This window comes from Halichoerus grypus, chromosome 3, assembly GCF_964656455.1.
Source record: "Halichoerus grypus chromosome 3, mHalGry1.hap1.1, whole genome shotgun sequence".
NCBI lineage: Eukaryota > Metazoa > Chordata > Mammalia > Carnivora > Phocidae > Halichoerus > Halichoerus grypus.
The window spans coordinates 171,411,225-171,432,330 of NC_135714.1; the positions used below are offsets into that span (position 1 = coordinate 171,411,225).

Consider the following 21,106-nt stretch of genomic DNA (forward strand, 5'->3'; position numbering starts at 1 on the left):
TGCAATTGTATATGTATGTATAAATATACATAAAAGAACATATAAAGGAACTATGGTTTATATTTGAAAGCATATCAGATACTTTTGGTGTTTCTAGACCAGCACTGTCCAATAGAACCCCCTGTGATGATGGAAATGATTTGTCTCTATTCTATACAATGTAGTAGCCACTAGCCACATGTGGCTATGGAGTACTTAAAATATGGCCAGTGTGACTGAGGAACTGAAATTTTAATTGTATTTAATTTTAATTATCTTACATTTAAATGGCCACATGTAGCTACTGGGTAAGATAGTGGACAGTACAGTCTGGACCATTTTAGCCTCTTTTTTTGGCAGGAGGGAACATTGTGCACGCATCAAATATTAGCATTCATCCTTCCCCCACTATCTTTGTGTTGTATGCCATTGTTTTCCATGATTCTTCACCTACACTGGAAACATGTAGAACCAGAGCTTCCCTTGGGTTCCAGAAACCATATCTTACTTCAACACCCTGTCTCTCTTTCTGCCAATTACATAAGACACAGTAATCTAATGAGCCTAAAGCAGGGGCCCATGGAGCAGAGTAATACTAGTACTAGTAATGATAATAAGAGACAACATTGATTTGTTGTTCCATATGGACGAGGTACATCATACTTCTATGTGTACTAACTTATTTGAACTTCATAGCAGCCTGTGGGATTTGAGGTCTGGCATTTGATGGTAGAGCTCCTTCTCTGACAACTTCAGTGTCCAGAGTTTTTACTGGGATTCTGTTACTTATGATAAATGATAGATTAAATCCTTGGCCACATGACTGGCCATCTTCAGCCCCTCCTCCCCTCTACAGAGATCATGATGTCATTTGGCTCAAAGCCTCAACCCACTAATCACATGGTGGATCTTTCCAGCATGGCCAGTCTCCATCTTGAAATTATGTAGGGACTCACTATGAGTCACCTCATTAGCATAAGCTGTCAGGGCCCACTATGAATAACAAAGGCACTCCTGTCATTTTATTGATGTCCTTCTTCCTGTGCAAAAGCTTTTTAGTTTGATGTAGTCCTAATTGTTTATTTTTGCTTTTGTTTCCCTTGCTCTGAGGAGACAGAGCCAGAAAAAAGTTTCTATGGCTGATGTCAAAGAGATTACTGCCTAGGTTTTCTTCTGGGAGTTTTATGGTTTCAGGCACCACATTTAAGCCTCTAATCCATTTTGAGTTTATTTTTATGTATGGAGTAAGAAGGTGGTCCAGTGTCACTCTTGCAGGTAGCTGTCCAGTTTTCCCAACACTATTTATTTACTGTATATTCTTGCTTCCTTTGCTATAGATTAATTGACCATAACAATATGGGTTTATTTCTGGGCTCTCTATTCTGTTCCATTTATCTATGTGTCTATTTTTGTGCTAATACCATACATACTATGTTGATGACTACAGCTTTGTAATGTATCTTGAAACCTGAAATGCTGACCCCTCCAGCTTTGTTCTTCCCCATTGTATGCTATCACCTCCTTTATCATAGATGAATTGACTATACTTTATGGTGAGAGAAGGTAACTATTTGTATCATGGTGAGCATTTCATGATGTATATATTGTCCACCTGGATCTAATATAATATTGTATGTCAATTATATTTTACTTAAAAATAAATAAATAAATAAATAAGTACACACAGGGAAAAAAGCCAAACGTCACTTCGTGTATGTTAAAAACAAAAACCAAAACCAAAAAGTAAAGACACTCCTAACAATTGGGAAATTCCAAGGGCTTATCTCCACCCCAGGAACCTGGGACAAAAAAAACAAATTCTTTATTATGTAATGGCTACCTCAGAAATTTCCTTTCAAGTGATTAAGAGTAAGGATAAGGACAGAAGAATCTCTAAATTTTTTGTAGTAACTGGACATATTCACAGATACTATCTCATTTAATCCTCATGACACTCCCGTGTGGAAGATACTATTGACGTCTTTGTTTTTTGGATGGATAAGCTGACACTAAATAAAGTTAAAAACTTGGTACATAAATATCCAACTAGTGATAACAGGTGTTGGAGTTTAAAATCAAGTTTTCTAACTTTAAATTGGAAGCCCTTTGAATCTATAAGAATAGTAGACAGAGATAAGAATAGAGATGCTTTGAATTCTTAGTTACTTTTCTTTTCTGTAAATGAAGGCTGGAAGTGGATTTGCCCAAGATATAGGACAGGGAACTGAGGAATGTGAGTATCTGGGTATTAGGCTTCTTCCCAATGTGCCAACTGATTCCTTTTCTGGCCTCTTGTGTTTATTTGGAGAAGGTTATGCATTGATTCTGTGTCAGGCCTTATTGCAAGCATTGAAAATACAGAAATCAAGTCCCAGGCTTCTTTGGAGGGAGGACAGACAGTAAGCAAAAGATGGCAATATGATGTGGTTAGAGAAACAGTAGAGGAAAGCACTTAGAATGGGCCCTAACTGAGACAGGCTAGGGAAAAGGGCATCAGGAAGAATTTCCTGCAGGAGACAAAGTAGGAGCTGAGGCTTAAAACAAACCAGGACTAACCAGGCCTCCAGATCTGTAAGTGAATGGAAAAGGGGTACTGGGTTCTCACCTAGATCTAGGAGGCTGATGGGTCCTGATGATGCCACAAAGCCTAGTGCTTTTCAGCTTCCTTGCTCTGTTTGCATCTGCCCCAGCTGTGACTAGAACCCCACTGTAGGAGGAGTGGAATCCCCCCAGTAAGGGGGTCTGGGGTGTGAGGATGTGGACCTCAGAAATGCTAGGGTTATACAGGTGTGTCAGGGGCTCCATTGAATTTTTCATCTATAAAATGAGGACTTTGGACTTTCCTATACAACCCCTGGGGTGCTTCTGCCTCTAACATTTCATTATTTTGTGATTTTATGAAAAATGTTTTGCAAAGCAAATGAATAGTGTAAACAAGATTATAGAGAGAATATTTGCCTTCTTAAGGGAATAAATTGTTCTCAAGCACTTTAGGAGCATTCATTTGCATATAAACAATGCAAGTTCTATATAAACGGAGGAGGCTTGTTTTCTTAGGTGTTTTGGTAAGTTAATTACAAATCATTCTTGTCAGTTTTGCTAGTCTTTGTGTATTAGGAAGTGATGGACTTGCATTCATTTTAAATATTCTGTACTTTTGAATATTCACAGCTTCTTGGATGTTCATAATATCTGACTTTTCTCTGAATTAGCTTGAATTTTCTTAAATGATTTCTTTATTCAGTGGGTTATAAATATATAGGATTTGTTTTTCCCGGAAGGATTTGGAGAAATTCATCTTGCGCTACCTATATGTTAGTGGTGCCGGCTGAACTCCAGCCCACTTTCAGTCCTCTTGGTTTGGCATGGGGCTACCCAACAAAATTTACAGCAATCTGTTAAGATCCAAAGTCCTGCCTTTGCTTTTAACTCCCAGTGTCTTGTGGTCTTTCTACATCTTTCTCCCCTGCGCATTTGAGTGCTTCTCCCCTCCACCCCCACCCCACATCACTCAGACTGCATCAACTTCCACTAACAATTAACATTTTGCAAGTATTTTATTTGTCTAGACGAATTTCAAAGATTAGGGCATCATCCAGAGGTAGCACCATGCACAGAACAAATCCATTTTCCAGGTTCCATTCTCTCCACATTTCATCTTTTCTCCCACATTTTTTTTCTCTTCTCCTCTTTCTTCTCCAGCCCCCCTCATTCCCCTGCCTTTCACCATTCTCAGAAGCAAGACGCATTGCACCCCTTGTCTGAAGCATAGCAGTTTACTGATCACTTGCTGTGGCTTGGGCATTTTCTTGAGGTTTTGTTCTCTATTCCCTAGTGGCTGCTCAAAACATTCCAAATGCATTTGGTTGGGTCCAGGTAAGTTCAGGAAAGGATATTTTAAGGAAGCATGCTTCTGCTAAGAGGACTGGGAAAAGCTGGAGAAGCCCAGGGGTGAAGGATGAGCCTGTGCAAACTGTAGAAGCACATGGGAGCATGGCAGGTTCAACAACCTCAAGTAACTCTCTGTGATGGGAGTTAAGTGTGATACAGGGATCACTGACAAAAAGATGGAGCTGGAGGAGAAGACGGTGGTCTCATCACAAATGACCTTTGTGTATTACATTTTTTTCCAGTAGGTGGTGGGAACCCAGTGAAGCACTACAATACCAGTGTGATGATGCAGCAGAGCTGGTTGCAAAGATGCCAGAGAGAAGCCAAGTGGCATGTCAAGGGCCTGGAATCGGGCATGGGCCTGGGGTGCAGAGGACATGACTCATTTCAGAATGAAATAGGAGGCCAATAAGACTTGTGGCTGACTGGTTATGGGATGGAGGAGAAAAAGAAACAAGCCTGGGAAAACACTGAATTTCTGCCTTGAGCTCTTATTTGTTGGGTTAGGTAATGCAGGAAAAGAAAGAATAGAAATTAGGAGAAGCTTGATTTGGGAAATCTAGTTTAATTTGGGTTATCTGTGTCCTATGGTAATAAACTGAGCAAAGATGACAAGTCCTTGGGTATCATTCATGGCACATCTCAGGCAGTAGATTGAACACATTTGAAGTCATGACTGTTCAGCAGCATGTGTGTGGAAAGTGTCTAGAACATAGCTCCTCATCCAACAAACCTAACACATTCTGGCCACATTATTTCATAGAGGCCATGGTCCATGATTTCGTTTCTCATGTCCCTGTTAACTTGCTCTCTGGGTTTCAGACACCAGGCTTCATCACGGCTGAGGATATCCTGCTTTGTTTTTTAATTGGCTTATTGAACAGTTTAAATTCAGTGCGGGACAAACACATCAATTTTTCTCCAGCAGCCATCTCCAAACACACTGGTCAAAACATATTCCCCACCCTTCTCCCCAACCTTGATAACATCTCAGGAAGACTGCATACATTTCTGGTGATTTTCCATGGTGAAAATAGTTCAATCTTGGTAATGAAGACTGCTTTTTAGGTAAAAAGAATGAGATCTTGCCATTTGTGACAATATGGGTAGACCTAGAAGGTATTGCTAAGTGAAATAAGTCTGAAAGAAAAAGACAAATACCATATGATTTCATTTATATGTGGAATCTAAAAAACAAACAAATAAATTTTTTTTAAAGCAGAAACAGAGCCATAAATAGAACAAACTGGTGGTTGCCAGAAGGGAGGATGGAGGGGGGATGTGCAAAATGGGTGACGGGGAGTGGGAGGTACAGGCTTCCAGGTATGGAATGAATAAGTCACAGGGATGAAAGGTAGAGCGTAGTGAATCTAGTCAATGGTGTCGTACTAGTCTTGTATGGTGACAGATGGCAGCTACACTTGTGGTGAGCACAGCATGTGTAGAGTTGTTGAATCCCTAGGTTGTACACCTGAAACTAACGTAACACTGTGTGTCAGCTGTACTTCAATTACAAAAAAAAAAAAAGAAGAAGAAGAAGAAGAAGTCCTTACCAGTGTACATAAGACTACTACCTCATGCCCAGTTTGGAGCACCACCCTCTCTGAAACTTCCAGGTCTGAATGGGCAAAAGGACAGCTAGTACGAAGAGAAGCCTTTTAACTTAACTGGTCCTGCAAATGTGCTTCTCATTCAGAATGCAGACCTACCCTGCAAGGCCATTAAGTCTCTGTCTGGGAGGAGCTCCTACAGGGGCTGGAGCTCACAGAGTCACAGGGAGCCCCCCAGTTCATGGACATGGACATTTCTCTCTTTGGAAAACGGAAGGTACCCCTTCCAAATTGCTGTAAGTTTTTCTAACTGCATTTCAAGACCCAAAGAAAAGTACCTAGTGACCTTCAGTAACATTTATTTTAAGTGAAGTGGCAGCTATGTTGTATCATTTTTATGATGATATATGTCAAAAATAAAGTGAGCTCTATGAGTGTGTTTGTACATATATAATGCAGTTGAAAGTCTCTTCAAATTGAATTAAATTTCAGACTCTGAGAACAGAGACTGTCCCTCACCACAAATGGAAACTGTATAATGAATTCTTTTTTCCCTATGCCTTTCTTCAATTTTCTATTTAAAGAAATTTCTGAAAATACATGAATTATGCAGCTTATCTCTCAGATGAAAAAGAATTTTCTTCTTGGATTGGATGGCTGCATATTTATTAATAGCAGTAAAATTTTCCATGTTCTTTTGTATCAAATGGGATGCTGACTAAAATATGAAGGAGCCTTTTCAGCAATAATAAGAGTAACGGATGAATAATTATAAAAGCTATATGGAATTGAAAGACATTTTAATTTGTCATTACTTCTGTGTTCAGAAAGGATCTGAATAATTATTCTGACTATAAAAAGGATGAGTGTGATATTTTTGCTCATTATGGGATTAAGTTCTTAATATACCACTTTTACTATAAGTTAAAGAAAAAACAAACCTCGTTTAGTTTCCTCTAATGATGTAATCATAACTGAAGACTGCTCAGCTGCGTGTGTGTTTGGTCCTGTCACTGTTACAAGGAGATATGACACTTTAAACTCATTTTAATTTGAAAAGTGTTGATCTTTGCAATTTATAAAAATAAGATTATACTTGTTTGCTTCTTGAGAACTTTCAACTTTTATGTCACATTAACACACAAAAATAACAAGGACTGTAGAATTTCCTCAGGTCATGACCGGATGGAGCAGAAACTGAATATGGGATTCCAAAACAGGATTTTTCTTTTTATAACAACCATTTAAAAGTGGCTGTGCTTATCAGGGTCATTCAAAGGCAAAATTCCAAAGCAATTCTTTTTAACCTAGAAATGCATGTAGTTTCCATTTTCTTCTGGTTTGCATTATACAACAACAGTCAAACTCTTATCTGCATCCTAAGAATATTCTGTGACAGCACTTATTTTGGAAAATAAAATTTTAAGATACGCTGTGTGCTTCTAGGTGAGTGACAGAGTTTTCCTTTGTAGCTTGTGAATTTTCATTTACCAGATTTCCACTACGATATTTAGCTCTTAGTGATGAAGGATAGGAGAATCTATGTGAGGATTCTAACCTGCTCCTGCACTTTTGCCCCCCCCCTAAAAATATAGCTTTAAGGATAATTGTCGACTATGAGCTGAGACTGTTTTGGTAGCCTCACATGCAGCTAGAGGACATGTTCTATTCTGTGGCAGAAATTCCCTGCACGGAATGTCAACAAGCCTTTTGATTCTCATCTTTCCGAGGGCTCAGCCCCCACCCCTAAGCAGCTGTGTGAACATGTGCCATTCACTTAGCCAATTTAAGCCTCAGTGTTCTCACTGTTAAAATGGGAAGAAATGACATCCAAATTAAAGGTGGTTGTGGGGATTCAATTATAAGTAAAATCATATGCAGTTCTTGACACATAGTAGGCATGCAATAAATGGTAGTATCTTCTTATCTTAAAGAAAAACAAAACCAAAAACTTTAAGGATTAGTAACCTATTTAATTTTAATCAATACTTTTTGAGAGTAAAGCCAGAAAATATTTTTCCCATTTCTCTAACAAGGAAAATTCTGAATGAATTGAGAATGTGGTTTATAACAATAATCTGAAATCTAAATGCTATAATGTTGTTCTTCCTCCCACCAAGAGGGTTCTACAAGTCATTATATCTGAAACTTAAGGATGGGTATATGCAGTCCACCATAAATAAAAACCAATTTGTCATTTTCATCTTAAGAACTTTCAGAATGAATTTAGTGTCTGGTATGACAGGATTGAGACATATATTTTCTTGTACATACATAGAGATGGCATTGATAATTGAGTTATTATATTTACAGGTTACTTAGAATGTAAAAGATTCATCATATAAATTCAGCTTTACTTTTTTTTTTAAGATTTTATTTATGTATTTGACAGAGAAAGACACAGCGAGAGAGGGAACACAAGCAGGAGGAGTGGGAGAGGGAGAAGCAGGCTTCCCGCTGAGCAGGGAGCCTGATGTGGGACTCGATCCCAGCACCCTGGGATCATGACCTGAGCCGAAGGCAGACGCTTAATGACTGAGCCACCCAGGCGCCCCTGGCTTTACTTTAATTTGATGACTAAAGTGATGTGGGGGGAGACTGAAAGAGAGAGAGGGGGAAGGAAGGAGAGAGGAGGGTTGGAATATGTAATTATGAAAAAAGGTAAGACTGTGTTCCCTTCTGTCTTATAGCCTGAAGAATAAGTAGTGAAAACATCAATCAAGAGATGAGAAAAAAAATGTCAGGATTTCTCTCCGTGGAGAATTGCTTATCAACCACCAGAGGAGGATTCTTCCTTGAACAATGAACATTTCTTATGAGGATTCACAGATTAACATATGACTAATCTTAGTTTTGGAGAGTGAATGAGCTTTCTTGCTTTCTTTCTTTCTTTTAATTTTGTGGTAAGTTATGATATTTGGATGGATTTTTTTAATTCTTTCCTGATGATCTATTTAGCACATATTCTAAATTATAATCCTACAGCAAACAGTGAGAACATCATTCAGACTTAAAGACAGTGGGAAGATCTAAATTTTCAATTTATCCTAGATTTCTTCAACATATAATTATTCCATTAAATCCTTGATGATTGAGATGTAAAGCACCTTTATCAAGAAATACACATTATTTTTTCATCATGCTGAACATGATTGGTGGCAACATGCACAGAACCAGAACGAGTCACTACCAGTAGAAGATATATAATGGATACAAATACTACTCCTTCATTTCACCTTCAAAATTGTGAGCGAGTTTGCCATCTGAACGACAAGAATAAAGAGGGTGAATAAAGGAAGAAGCCCATCCTTTTTTTCTGATCACTCAAAGAACAGTTTCTCAAGGTTAAGCCAAGTCCTCTTTGCAAGCTGCCAAAATAATAGCTTAGGAAAAGAATTAGTTTGCCTGCATGATGATCCTCTTAGGCAAAAATGTCTTCACAGTAGTTGACCTTGATGAAATGTTTTCCCAAAGGCATCCAAGAGAAGAATTGCAAACCCCCGAATGAGAGGGAAATAAAAGAATATTTCTTATGAATTTGGCCTGAACTGTGGGCTTTGATGTGGGGTGCTGAGGATTTGAGAAGAACTGAGTAAGTTCTGAAGAAATGACAGCCTTGGGTATGGAGAGTCCTCTCTATTCCCCTGTTCCTCACTGAAGTCCTTTTGCTGAGCCAAGTTTCAGTCACTTTGGAAAGAACACCACTGGCCAGTATGACAGACTGGAAAACTGTTCCTCTCTGATGGGGAATGCCTCTGAGTGTAACTTCTAAAGCTTTCTCTGGGTTCAAGTCTTCGCGGTGACTGGATCTGGTGTGTGCAGAGCCAGACATTTACCTCCTCTCCACACTGTTTCTCAGTGCTCTGCCTGCTGTCGCCCTTTGTACATTGTGACCACAGGCAATTGATCTCCTGGTGTCAGGATTTTCTGGACATCCCTTGTTTTTCCACAGAGAGCTGAGGTGGTTACAACTCAGTGAGCAATAAATGAAATGACTTAGAAATGCACAGTGTTGTTATGAAGGTGTTTGGAATTTGGCACCACTCTCTTGAGGGGGCCTACTCAGGAGGGACCAGGGCTGCTGGCTTCTGCGCCGACAGAGAGACGCGGCTGCACCAGCCACGTTCTGTCCCGTGGGAAGGAAGGGGGGTTTGATGGCAAGCAATCTGTCTTGCTGTTTTGGAAAGCACACAACAGAGCTACAAACCTGCAACGATGACTTTTCTTCCCATGTGTGAAATAATGCTTTATTTGTCAATTCCGCTGTAAAATACGCACTGTCCAAGTATAAAAACAAATGAAAAAAACCCAAAAAACAAAAACAAACACAAACAAAAAAAAACTTTGTTTCTGTTTGTGTGTAGTGAGTGAGCTCATACTCTCAAGTGTTTTGTTTTGTTTTGTTTTTTAATAACCTGATATAGTTGAGCCTGTGAACATAGATCTCTTGCTTTACAGAGAGGCTATGCCAAACCCTTTACAGATAAGCTTCCAGGTATAATAATCAGATCATTTCAGAATTCCTCATCTAAATACCGTTGCTCCTTGGCAACCTGCCAAGTGAAAGTGAATATCCTGCCAGAGATTTTGCTTGTTTGTTTTCAAATTTCTTTTTTTATTTTTGCATAAATAAGGGAAATGATTGTTCCAATGTACCACGGAGTTGACATATTAAGTCTTAAACAAGAAGAGCCAATGAATGTTATTTATATTTGGGGAAGTCTTAGATGGAGACACCTTTGCTCAGAAAGCGAGCTGTTTGTTCTGTTCTTATTTATTAGTAGTAGCAATAGTAGTATTAGTATGGTTATATTTGTTTAATTAGATCATGTCTTATGTTCCAATTCATTATGGAACCGATGGAAGTGAGATGTAAGGTAAGTATTTTCAAATAGCCAAATTAATTCTGGCATAGAGGAACAGACCCATGGGACCTGGCTGTGGTGGAGCTGCTCAGGTAGGGCCACCTGATGACAGCAGAGACTCCCAGAGAGATAAGAACAAGTCCTGGGATTTCCCATAAAACCTCAGTTCAAGGGACCTAGAAGGGAACCCTATCTATTTGAAAGAAACTGTCCAAATTATCAATACATAAAGTATTTTCACTGTTCCAGAGTACTTGGAGTCATGGCAACTAAAGTAACCAACTACTGACGTTTGAAGTTTTGCTCCAATGAGGGAAAAATGACACAAAATTAACATAAGCAGAAGCCTAATGGCATCCTTATATTAGAATATTTTTTTTCTTTGTATTTAAAAGGATACTTGCTAAGTGGTTGAAATCATCTCTGTCTTCGTATACAGACAAAATACTCCTACAGACCTGGTCATGCAACTCGCTTAACTTTTCAAAGAGTTTTTCTTCTTCAAGTAAGAGGTAAGCTTCTGGCCAGCACCGGCACCAGTGGCCACGAATGCCATGGGAGTGAAACCCAAATTAATGAGTTTTCATCATATATCAACTCCGCAGCCCAGTGCACTAACAAATACCATCATAAAACAATCTGCTAAGTAGAGAGGACCACGGTGATCTCTTTTGCTGATAAAAATAGTAATAAAACTCTAATCTGCAATTGCTTGACCACAAAGACCAATATAGGATTTGTTTTTCATTTGCCTCTTAGATGACATATAATGTAAATAGGAACTGCAAGAGTCTTTATACCTTTCTACTGAATTGAGTTAATTAGACTATTCAGACCAAGAGAAGAAGAATATGAGACAGATGAAAAATGCTAATACTCCCAGAGGCAAACTTGAGCCTGGGGTGGGGGGGAGGGGCTGTGGCCACACCTCTTCCAAAGCTGATCTTTGAGTGAGCTGTTACTGACAAGTCACTGTGAGCACAGCATATTCAAACTCCAATAACAAACTTTCTATACTGTCAGAAATAACCACCCTCTCTACATTCCATCCAAGCTAAATATTCATTGATTGTTTGACCAGCTTGTTGTTCTTTTGTGACCAGAATGAGAAGGGTTTGATCAACATATTACTATGGGGACAGATTGTTTTTTCTTTTTTTGGCTTCTTACCTAGTTTATTCATACTAAAGTCATGCTAAACTACCTCATAGGTTTGTGGTGTGGATTAGCTAATTAATAAACGTCAAGTGCTTAAAAATACAAATCTCTATATAAATGCTGCCTTAGTTGGCTTTCTAGTTTAAGATATGCATGTCAAATTATATATTTCATTGTAATATTCATGTTGGTAAATTTGTCTTTAAATTTAATATACAAATATCTTGATGTAAAAGGAAACTCTGAGAGCCCCAGCATGGACTCAAACTCAAGTGTGGCAAATGTAGCACCTAAGGAAACAAAAAGCACCTAGAAGCCAAAACCAAAATATTTTCTTAAGCAGATTTTAAAGCAGGCCTTCTCCAAGGTTGGGGGTGGGGGCGGTCAACACTGGTTTTAAAGAGTGTATTAAGTAATTTTGTATTATGATAGTTAAAATGCAACAATTATCAGTGACTTATATGTAAAAATTAATTAGAGTGGGTTTAAGATTATGCTTATGATAACATGTTGAGTAAAACATAGAGGGAAGAGTCATAACTAGTCCACATGTTTCTGAATACCTAAAGAGAGGTTGTTCGGATGGATATCTGCTTTGATTTGTATCTTCCTAGAAAAACTCTGAACACTGTCTTTTTGAAAGGGTACAGCCTAAACAGAAAGGAAGGGAATTAATATCTCACCATTTCTGTTTCTTAGTAACATCATCTGCAGGGTCTACCGCAACTATTTAAAAACTAACTTTACTGCGGCTCTACTTTGTTGCCATTTTTCCCCTGTATGATTAATTACTCCTTAGCCACTATTCTGAGTAGCAGTTTTATTTGCTAATTTCAAATGTCTCAACTGAATTAGCAATTCATTCTGACCTTTAAAAACCACATTCTATAATCTTCAAATTATATGAGTGAAGGAAAAAAAAAAATCCTATTTTACCTGTCCCCCCCACCTCCAACTATCACTGACAGGTTACATTGTCTCTGAAGAACGGTCTAACTATTATTATGGGTCAAATGTTGACATCATCTGCGGTTGTTTGAAGTCCAGCTCAAATTGCCTCATTGCACAGGTGGGCACTAGGCTCTGCAGAGGCTGTTTCAACTTCAGAATGTTTAAGTAATGTACAAATGTAGGACATTTGGCTGCTAAATTTATTCCTTTTTTTAATTAAAGAAATAAAAGTGAAATTGATACGCACAATAATGAATTGCGTCTTGCATCCTTGCTATTTTCTTAGCACATTTTCTACTCGAATTGTTACTCTTCAAATGATTAAGAGTCTGACTGTCAGACTACCAGTGATGGTAAGGTAAGGTTTCTTGTGGTGGTCAACTTAGTGACCACGTATTCTGCTTTGAAATCAAATGTTTTACTGTATATTTTATATTTCTTGAAGTTGTCTTCACAGCTAAGAGTAAGGGTTAATCAGTGTGCATAACAACATTAGTGTTAATCATTTTATTACTGAGAGTCCAAAGAGTCGCCATGTTGGGTCAACCCCATGTCCTATCAGTCCACTAATCTGGCTGTAAATCATCTCCAAGAAGCTCAGAATGGGAGGATGGGATTAGCCTCCCTAATATTAGTTCCAAGGAAATTATTAATGTTGCATATGTATAATAAGCAAGGTAGTAGGGATCTTCCTCTATTTTATAAAAATATAATCTCCTCGGTTGAGCGTGAGAAAAATGGAATGAATGGCAGTCATCACGGAAGGAAGGCAATCTACAGAGCTCTTATTCTAGACAGAACTGTCAGAACATCAGAGAGCACACCTTGAAGAGAAAAGATAATCTCTGTCCTCTACGTGTCCAGTTGGCTTCCGGAGTAAGAATAGGTGGTTCAAGTTTTCCCTCCTTTCTTCTGAATTAATTCTTCTTGTCACTAATTAGATTGATTTTGTGGCTGTCATGTTGATTGGCCATAAGGAGCACATATTCAGAACTTTGGAGTGGCTTGTGCTTTTCTCCACCACTCTTTTGCTCACTTAGAACTTGCTGCTATTTTTAAAAAGTGATTAGTAACAGGAAAATATAGTCAGTATAAGGAGAATATTTGCCATTTCAGCAAGTTTCTACTTTTGACTAGTTATCTTTTTTAAAGCCTCTGTCTTCATTATCCTCTTCTTTACCACTTAATTTAAGGCCAATTAGAAGCCCATCTCCTACCCCTTTATATAAGCTACCATTTCTCTGTGTCCTTTAGGTGTAGAGAGTTTAATTGTGATGAAGCTAATAAGTACCCTCTACAAGCTACCCGTGGGGGTGTGTAATAAGGTGAGTGTTCCACCTGGGGAATTGCATCAGCCATTTACTCTTTGAGAGTTTTGAAGTGTGAATGAACCAGATACTTGAGTTTTCTTTCCCTCTCACTGGTTCAGAAACTGCCCATCTTCCCAGATGAATGGTAAGCCTCTCTGGGAGGATTTAACTCAATCCTTATCCATTTTTTACATGTGTCTCCTCTACTATAGCACCTTTTCTCTGTAGATGTTGAGTGCAAGGCAGTACAGTTCCTACTTTTTGTGAATTTTGGATATTCTCTGACATATTGCTGGGATTTGAAGAAAACAAATCATTTCTCTTTTGCAACGATCTTCTTTAGCCAAAGGTTCTTTTTTGGCGGGGGGGAGTAGAGATAGGCACCCCTGAGAGCAAAAACCAAAACCAAAACCTATTTATCTTTTCTTTTGCAAACACTAGTAATCCAGTTTATAACAAGTGCTAAGGAGTTATATGTGTTATGTTGATCATATATGCATATATTAAATTAGTAGTTATTTAGAGAATACAAAATTTCAGATAATGAGTATGCTATAGGGGAAATGATATCAGAATTAAAACAAACCTGGATTTAGAATATGGTTCTGCCATTTCTTTACTCTATGATCTTGGGCAAGTTAGGTAAGTTTTCTGAGCTTCAGTTTCTCAATGTTTAAAATGGGGCTAATGATACTTTTCTTATAGAGTTACAAAAATTAAACAACATAACAATTTCATGTTGTTTTCTCTCCTCTTTTCCACCATCCAACTAGCTAATAATTATTCATTGTAAAATAGACCCATTCAGTGTGAGAGCTGGAAGACACCTATAAAACTATCTTGCCCATCTCTCATTTTGCTCATTCACATTTCAAAAAAGGGGCGGGGAGAGGGAGGCAAACCATGAAACAGACTCTTAACTATGGAGAACAAACTGAGGGGTTGCTGGAGGCGAAGTGGGCAGGGAATGGGCTAAATAGGTGATAGGTATTAAGGAGGGTGCTTGTTGTGATGAGCACTGGGTGTTGTATGTAACTGATGAATCACTAAATTCTACTCCTGAAACTAATATTACACTATATGTTAACTAACTAGAATTTAAATAAAAACTTGAAACATTTAAAAAAAAAAGAATATATATGAAAAATATATATTTATATATACACATTTATTTTTTCTTTTATTTTTATTATTTATTTATTTATTTATTTATAAAGATTTTATTTATTTATTTGACAGAGCAAGAGAGCACAAGCAGGGGGAACAATAGAGGGAGAGGGAGAAGCAGGCTCCCCACTGAGCAGGGAGCCCGATGCGGGACTCAATCCTAGGACCCTGAGATCATGACCTGAGCCGAAGGCAGACGCTTAACCATCTGAGGCACCCAGGCGCCCCAATTTTTTCTCCTTTTTTAAAGATTTTTTTTATTTATTTGAGTGAGAGAGCACAAGTGGGGGGGGGCAGGGGGAGAAGGAGAAGCAAACTCCGTGCTGGGCAGGGAGCTGAAGCCCTGGGATCACGACCTGAGCCAAAGGCAGACACTTAACTGACTGAGCCACCCAGGCACCCCTACACTTATTTATATGTATTCTTTGTATAGTATTAAAAATTATGTTGTCTAGCCAAAAAAAAAAAAAAATTACGTGATGAGATAGAACTTTACATGGGAGAGGGCGCTGCTGGTATAACTCCAATTGGGAACACCTTCCCGGAAGAGCAGAGCCCAGAGTGTTCCAGAAGCTGTCAATGTGAACTCCCCAGGGACACCTTTCTCTGTCTCACTTCCTCTGCTTGCCTCCACCTCCACCCCAGGCTGGAACTCTGTCTACCTGTTGGGCTTTGACTCAGTACAAGGACCCCACACTTGCGGCTAGCGAGGAGAGCTCATGATGGCTTTGCTCTAACACAGAAGGATAAGACATACGGCTCCTCGCAGTGTTCCCATAGGTGGAGCATCAGCATCAGGCAGAATTCAGCACATGTTTTTATATAGTATTTGTACATAGTATACATGCATGTATGCATATAAATATGAAACTATTACAACATGACCTATTCATTTTTATACTCTTCTATTTTTTGATAAGATGCAGGATGAATAGCACAGCTGTGGAATATTTCCCTTTGTTCCTTTGTCTCATGATAGGAGCTATTTAACTGTAAAAATGAAGCTGGATTTATGACTGCCAGTCTGTTGAGTGGTAATAAATGTCAGACAGACATTGCTGAGTCATAAACTTTGTGAGTTTGAGCCTAACCCACTGCATAAATCAGCTTACTAGGCATGAACCCCCTACTTCAAAAAGTTAGCTTACTATAATGGACATGAAGTTCAAAGATCTTCCAGCTCTCTAAACATGTCTACCCTCTGGCACCCTAAATTTGTCTTCATTGTTAACTGATTAGAACTCCCTATGCATTTACTCAGAAATGTGACCTATGATTCAAGTTCTCTGTATCATGGGTGTTAGAGAAACAGGCAGGTATTGGTGCATAGCCAAAACACTCACCCCTGGAAATGGATGAATGAATTCCTGTGTGGTTGGAGCCATCTTGCTTCTGCCGAGTCCTGTTAGGGGCACGATAGGGTTAGGAGTCCCACCTGAGCTTGTCTCTGAGCCAATGAGAGCCCTGCCTGGCAGTGAGCCAGGTCTGGGAATATACTGTTGCCTTCTACCTGGGGGCCTGGTGGACCTGAGTGATTCAGACTAGACATTCAAGCAACACCAGGTCGTGTCTCTCTGTGCAGCCCTCAACGTGTGTCCAGCTACTGACTGCGCTGTCCAGAACCCAGCTCCTCTGTTCCTCATGGCTGAAGCCCAGTCCCTACCTAGAAGTCGTGTTTATTTCACCAGCCCCTTCAGGCTTGCTGACTCCTACTGCTGACTCCTCCCTTGAGGAGTTGGGTCCTGCTCTCCTGGTTAGCTCTCTGCGCCAGCCATTCCTAGCTTACAACCCTCTTCCTGCTAGCCTTGTCATGGTCACTGGATGGGACCTTGATAGTCCTGACAAGTGATGGGGAGAAAGGAGCATGCCTGTATATGGTCTGTAGACATTTAATATATATAGAATACATATAGTATAGAGTATTCCACTGGTTCGATTATCTGAAGAAGTTAAATCATTTATAGAAATAATCATGAATTTAATTTGAAACTTTATGAAGTAGGAGGCATTATCGTGCGGTAGCAAGAAGGGAGCTGGAGTTTAGGAGGCTGGAGGTTTAGCCATATTCTGCCAGGAGAAAAATGTGGGCTTTCATAAAGCAAGCTGCTTTCCTCTCCCTAGGCCCAGCTTTTTTGGGTGAACCAGAGGGATGGGAATGGACGAGATGGCCCTTGTTGCTGTATAACATGGGGAAGTCAATGGAATACTAAAGAATGTGACTGTGCATTTTTACCGGTGTACATATAATGAAGCAATGCCTCCCGCTTCAAGATTATTTTAGTCTTCGGGAGCGTAAATTAAAGCAACGCAGACAAATTCATATGACCGGATCACATGAAGGTAGCACTGATGTTACTTGTATCACTGAACGGGGTTTGCAATTCCTTTGCCCAGAATATGATACTACCATAAACTCCCAGAGATGTCCAGAGCATTTCCGGTATTTTACCCTGTGCCCTTAGCAGTGACAGGACGGTGGCCTGGGGCAGTCTCCGCTTCCTTCTCACATGAGATGGTTCTGACTCCTTCATTCTTCATTTTCTTGACTGTGCAATTGTCCGGGATGCCCCTGGTTTCAGTTTACCTCAAGAGAGCTATCTTAATTCTATTACCAATATGTTAAACACGTTAGCAATGAAAACAACGAAAGAAAGAGCCTTAAATTCAAGGTCAAATCCATGTGCAGCTCAAGGGCAGCAGAAGGAAAAGTCTCCTCCCAGCCACTGTGACAGTTAGACTGGTCTGCAGCCGACGTGTCATCAAAAGCTCAAACGTGTAGCTGCCATCAATCACTGCCAAGAGTCATCCCCATTACCGCCTGCCTGTCGCAGCCCAAACAGAAAATTCTGTTACTACTCCCAGGCCCCTGAGTCAGAAAGAAACAACACATAAAGGGAGAGCCCTTTGAGAAGAAAGGAGGCAGCATTCTTTATCCTGGTTTCAGGCATGCTCGCAAAAGCCTGTATGAGGAAGAGAAGAGGCAGGGCACTTGCCACTTTGGAAGCCGCAGTGAGAACGGGGCAGGGCAGCAGGAACCTCTCACACCCTTGGGCACAGGGCTGCTGAGTGGTTTTCAGGCTCCGGCTCCCTCCAATTGATCCCATTTGAATCAGGCTGACTATTGAGAGATGGAAAATCGAGGTCTGCTGTCGTGGGGAACGCCCACTCGGCGCTGGAGGGACAAAGGGAACAATGGAGATAAAGCTTTGGAACACAGCAGACAGGAGACAAGAATCGCTTGGGTAATAACACCAGCACCACGTTGCATGAATGCTCTCTGCAGGGGAAAATCTCTCTTGTGTAATAATGGTTGTTAGGAAGGAGAAAGTAAATAAGAGTTTAAATTGAATATTTGACAACACTGAAACCGTGTGAGCGTGCGTTGAATTTTTATCTTTTAAAAAAGAGTTATTTAAATGGAAGGCCTGCAAAAGCTTCCAAAAAATACCTTATATTACTTAGTAGGGGAAATATTTTCTCTGTGCCTCAGAGTTGGAAATGACAGGTGCTGTTTTCTATGTTGGGGGGAAGAAGTCCCTTGGAAGAGGATGTTTTAGGTGATTACTTAAGCCAGTTTGCTTCTAAAATGACAAGACTGGCAAACTGCCCATTTTCACATTGGCATATCAAATGATAATATTCCCTAGGAATATTAAGGCGCTATATTAGTTCTTACTTTCACGGGCAGGAGGGAAGACTGGCTTTGGCAGAGTCACTATAGGTTCTAGATTGTTGGGGAGCAGGGGAGGAGAAGAAGGAGGACGGGAAAATAGAATTCAGTCAAAATCAGGGCTTCAGGAAAGAGGAGAAGTATGAGTGTTCAGAAATTTCTTTAGCTATTTGTTACTAGTCCAAAAAGGACAAGTTGAAAACTGAACTTCCTCAGTGTCACCTGAAACGGGGACAAGCCAAGAGTTTGCACGGTGCCTATGGGTCATCTTCTAAGGTACCCTCGCCCCCAAGGTCTATAAAAGGCTCAGACACCAGAATTCCAGTTCCAGTTCTGCCGCCAACTCTGAGACTCTGGGAAAGGACTTCTGGAAGCCTCACTGTTCTTGCCCATACAATGTAAGCCCGCCCAGTAGGAGATGATCCCTAGGTGCCTCTTCTGGTCACTTCACACCAGCCCTTGCTGCTTCCTATCCTCTGGATGTGTCAAGACACCATCGAAGGGAGACCCACCTTCTCTGCAAAGCAGAGGGATAGCTCACTCTGCTTGAGCCTAACTTTCTGTCCCAAGTGACCATACTTTGTCAGCTCTAGGCCCTTTAGAAAAGGAGAAGCTGAGGGAGGCTCTGGTCACCAACTGTTGCTGGTCTGCAGTGGAAACCTACTGCAGTGTGGCCTTGCCTGGGCATGAGGAGTCATCACATCTCGGGTGCCTTCCCAAGTGAAGCCCCAGGGACCTCAGCATCATGTCTCAGCAGGGACGAGGAAGCAGCTGAGTCTGGCAGAGCCTGAGGAGAATGACCAGATGACAAGTGCTTGCCACAGACAGAAATGCTTGAAAGGCCATTATGAAATTTCCAGACGACCTTGGAAAACTCAGGTGTCATTTGGAAAAGTGTTCCTTCCCAGTGATAGAGTACGGTCTGTACATGGATGAAAGACCAAGGCACAGATCCAAAGTTGCCAAAGAGGCTGGAAAGAGAGGGACTAGGATCCAGCTCTCTGAGTTAAAAACAAAAACAAAAACAAAAACAAACAAACAAAAAAACCCCAAAACAAACAAAAACAACAATAAAAACCCCTCAAGAGCTGGGTAACCCGTGTGCTATCTGGGGTTGGTCGTGGCAGCTCAGCTGGTGCTTGAGGGGGCCTCCAAGAGGGGACCCAGGTTGTGTGAATCCGGTGCTGGAAGCAGGAACTAGGAGGCTACAACCTGCCGGGGGGCAGGAGCCGAGCAGGGGTGAGTGCTGAGAGAGCACACAGGTGTGGAGGCGATGCAGAGCAGGCAGGCAGAAAACAGAAAGAAGCCCAGAACCTCATGGGAGACACCAAGGAGCAGCGTCAAGGAGACAAAGTGAGCAGCGCCTAGAGCAGGAGCCCCCAGAGCGGAACCAGTTCCCCAAAACATCCACAACATTCTACCAAATGGTTGGATGTGCCCCAACTTTATTTCAGATTTCTCTTCCTATTTCTGCAGAATTTTGCCCCCCCCACATCCTCCCCGCCCCCCCCCCCAGGACTTCGAGAGTCTCTGCCTGTCACTGTGTGTGGTGGGGTCGATGGTAGATTTCTTTTCCAGTCCATTACTGGCCGGCTAGCTAAGGTGCTCTGAGGCCAAGACACGGGGATGACACGGGTGCTGCAAGGTTTGTCTCCATGGAGGCAGAGCTGCTGATAAACAGTGCCCTGGCAGGGATGACCTTGAGGAATTAGAGCAGCGGAGAGGGACGGGTAGATAGCAGCTGCCTATAGGTGCTAACTTAGGCTCTTTTGTTGACTCTCAAATTAGTACCTGAAGATAGGCCTGTTTTGTGGGTAGCATTCTGTGCTATTGTAGTTCTTATTTTGATGTATTTCAGAAGCTAAAAATATAGTATAGAAACACTCTCACAGGGACGCTGGGGTGGCTTAGTCCATGAAGCGTCTGCCTTCGGCTCAGGTCATGATCCTAGGGTCCTGGGATCGAGTCCAGCATCGGGCTCCCTGATCAGTGGGGAGTCTGCTTCTCCCTCTGCCTGTCACTCCCCCTGCTTGTGCTCTCTCTCTCTCTCTCAGTCTCTCTGTCTCTCTGACAAATAAATAAATAACGTCTAAAAAAAAGAGAGAGAGAAATATTCTCACAGGTTAAGTAGGAAGCTGTGTTTGACGGTGACAAACTTAAAGTTCTAATTAGAAATGCAATTGCTAATCACATAATTAATATTTGAATTTATATACCCAGAAAGTGTAACTGCTTATTGTACTGAGAGAGCAACAGAACTGGGCTAGAGTAATGTGAAGCTCTCAAATACATAAATGAAGTGCTTTCTATTTGATGAAAGACCAATGTGTTCACAAAAAATAACTTGTCATGTTAATTTTCTCCAGAGTGAAATATTTGTGAAATATTCCAGGCCAATTTAAGGCATCGATATGAGTCAGTCAATATCTTAAAACTTTAACTATTGTTTTGGAATAGCTACCATTTTTCCTTTTGAAAAACTTTCCCCCAAATTAGGGAAACGAGATGAAATCAAATCACTCTGTGGGGTGGAACAATGAATTAGTTCTTCACACATTTACAGAA

At 40.5% G+C, this 21,106-nt stretch overlaps 1 protein-coding gene across 5 annotated transcripts in view; it reads left to right on the top strand.

Annotated features, from left to right (window-relative positions):
• ZMAT4 (zinc finger matrin-type 4) overlaps positions 1 to 12,640 on the top strand; it is a 354,366-nt gene extending 341,726 nt beyond the window's left edge. For all 5 annotated transcript variants that reach the window (XM_036096263.2, XM_036096264.2, XM_078069585.1 and 2 more), the window contains one exon: positions 8,111 to 12,640. In XM_036096263.2, the coding sequence (XP_035952156.1) occupies positions 8,111 to 8,126 (16 nt within the window). In that variant the 3' untranslated portion in view covers positions 8,127 to 12,640. The remainder of the gene's footprint in view (positions 1 to 8,110) is intronic.
• The last annotated feature ends 8,466 nt before the right edge of the window (positions 12,641 to 21,106 follow it).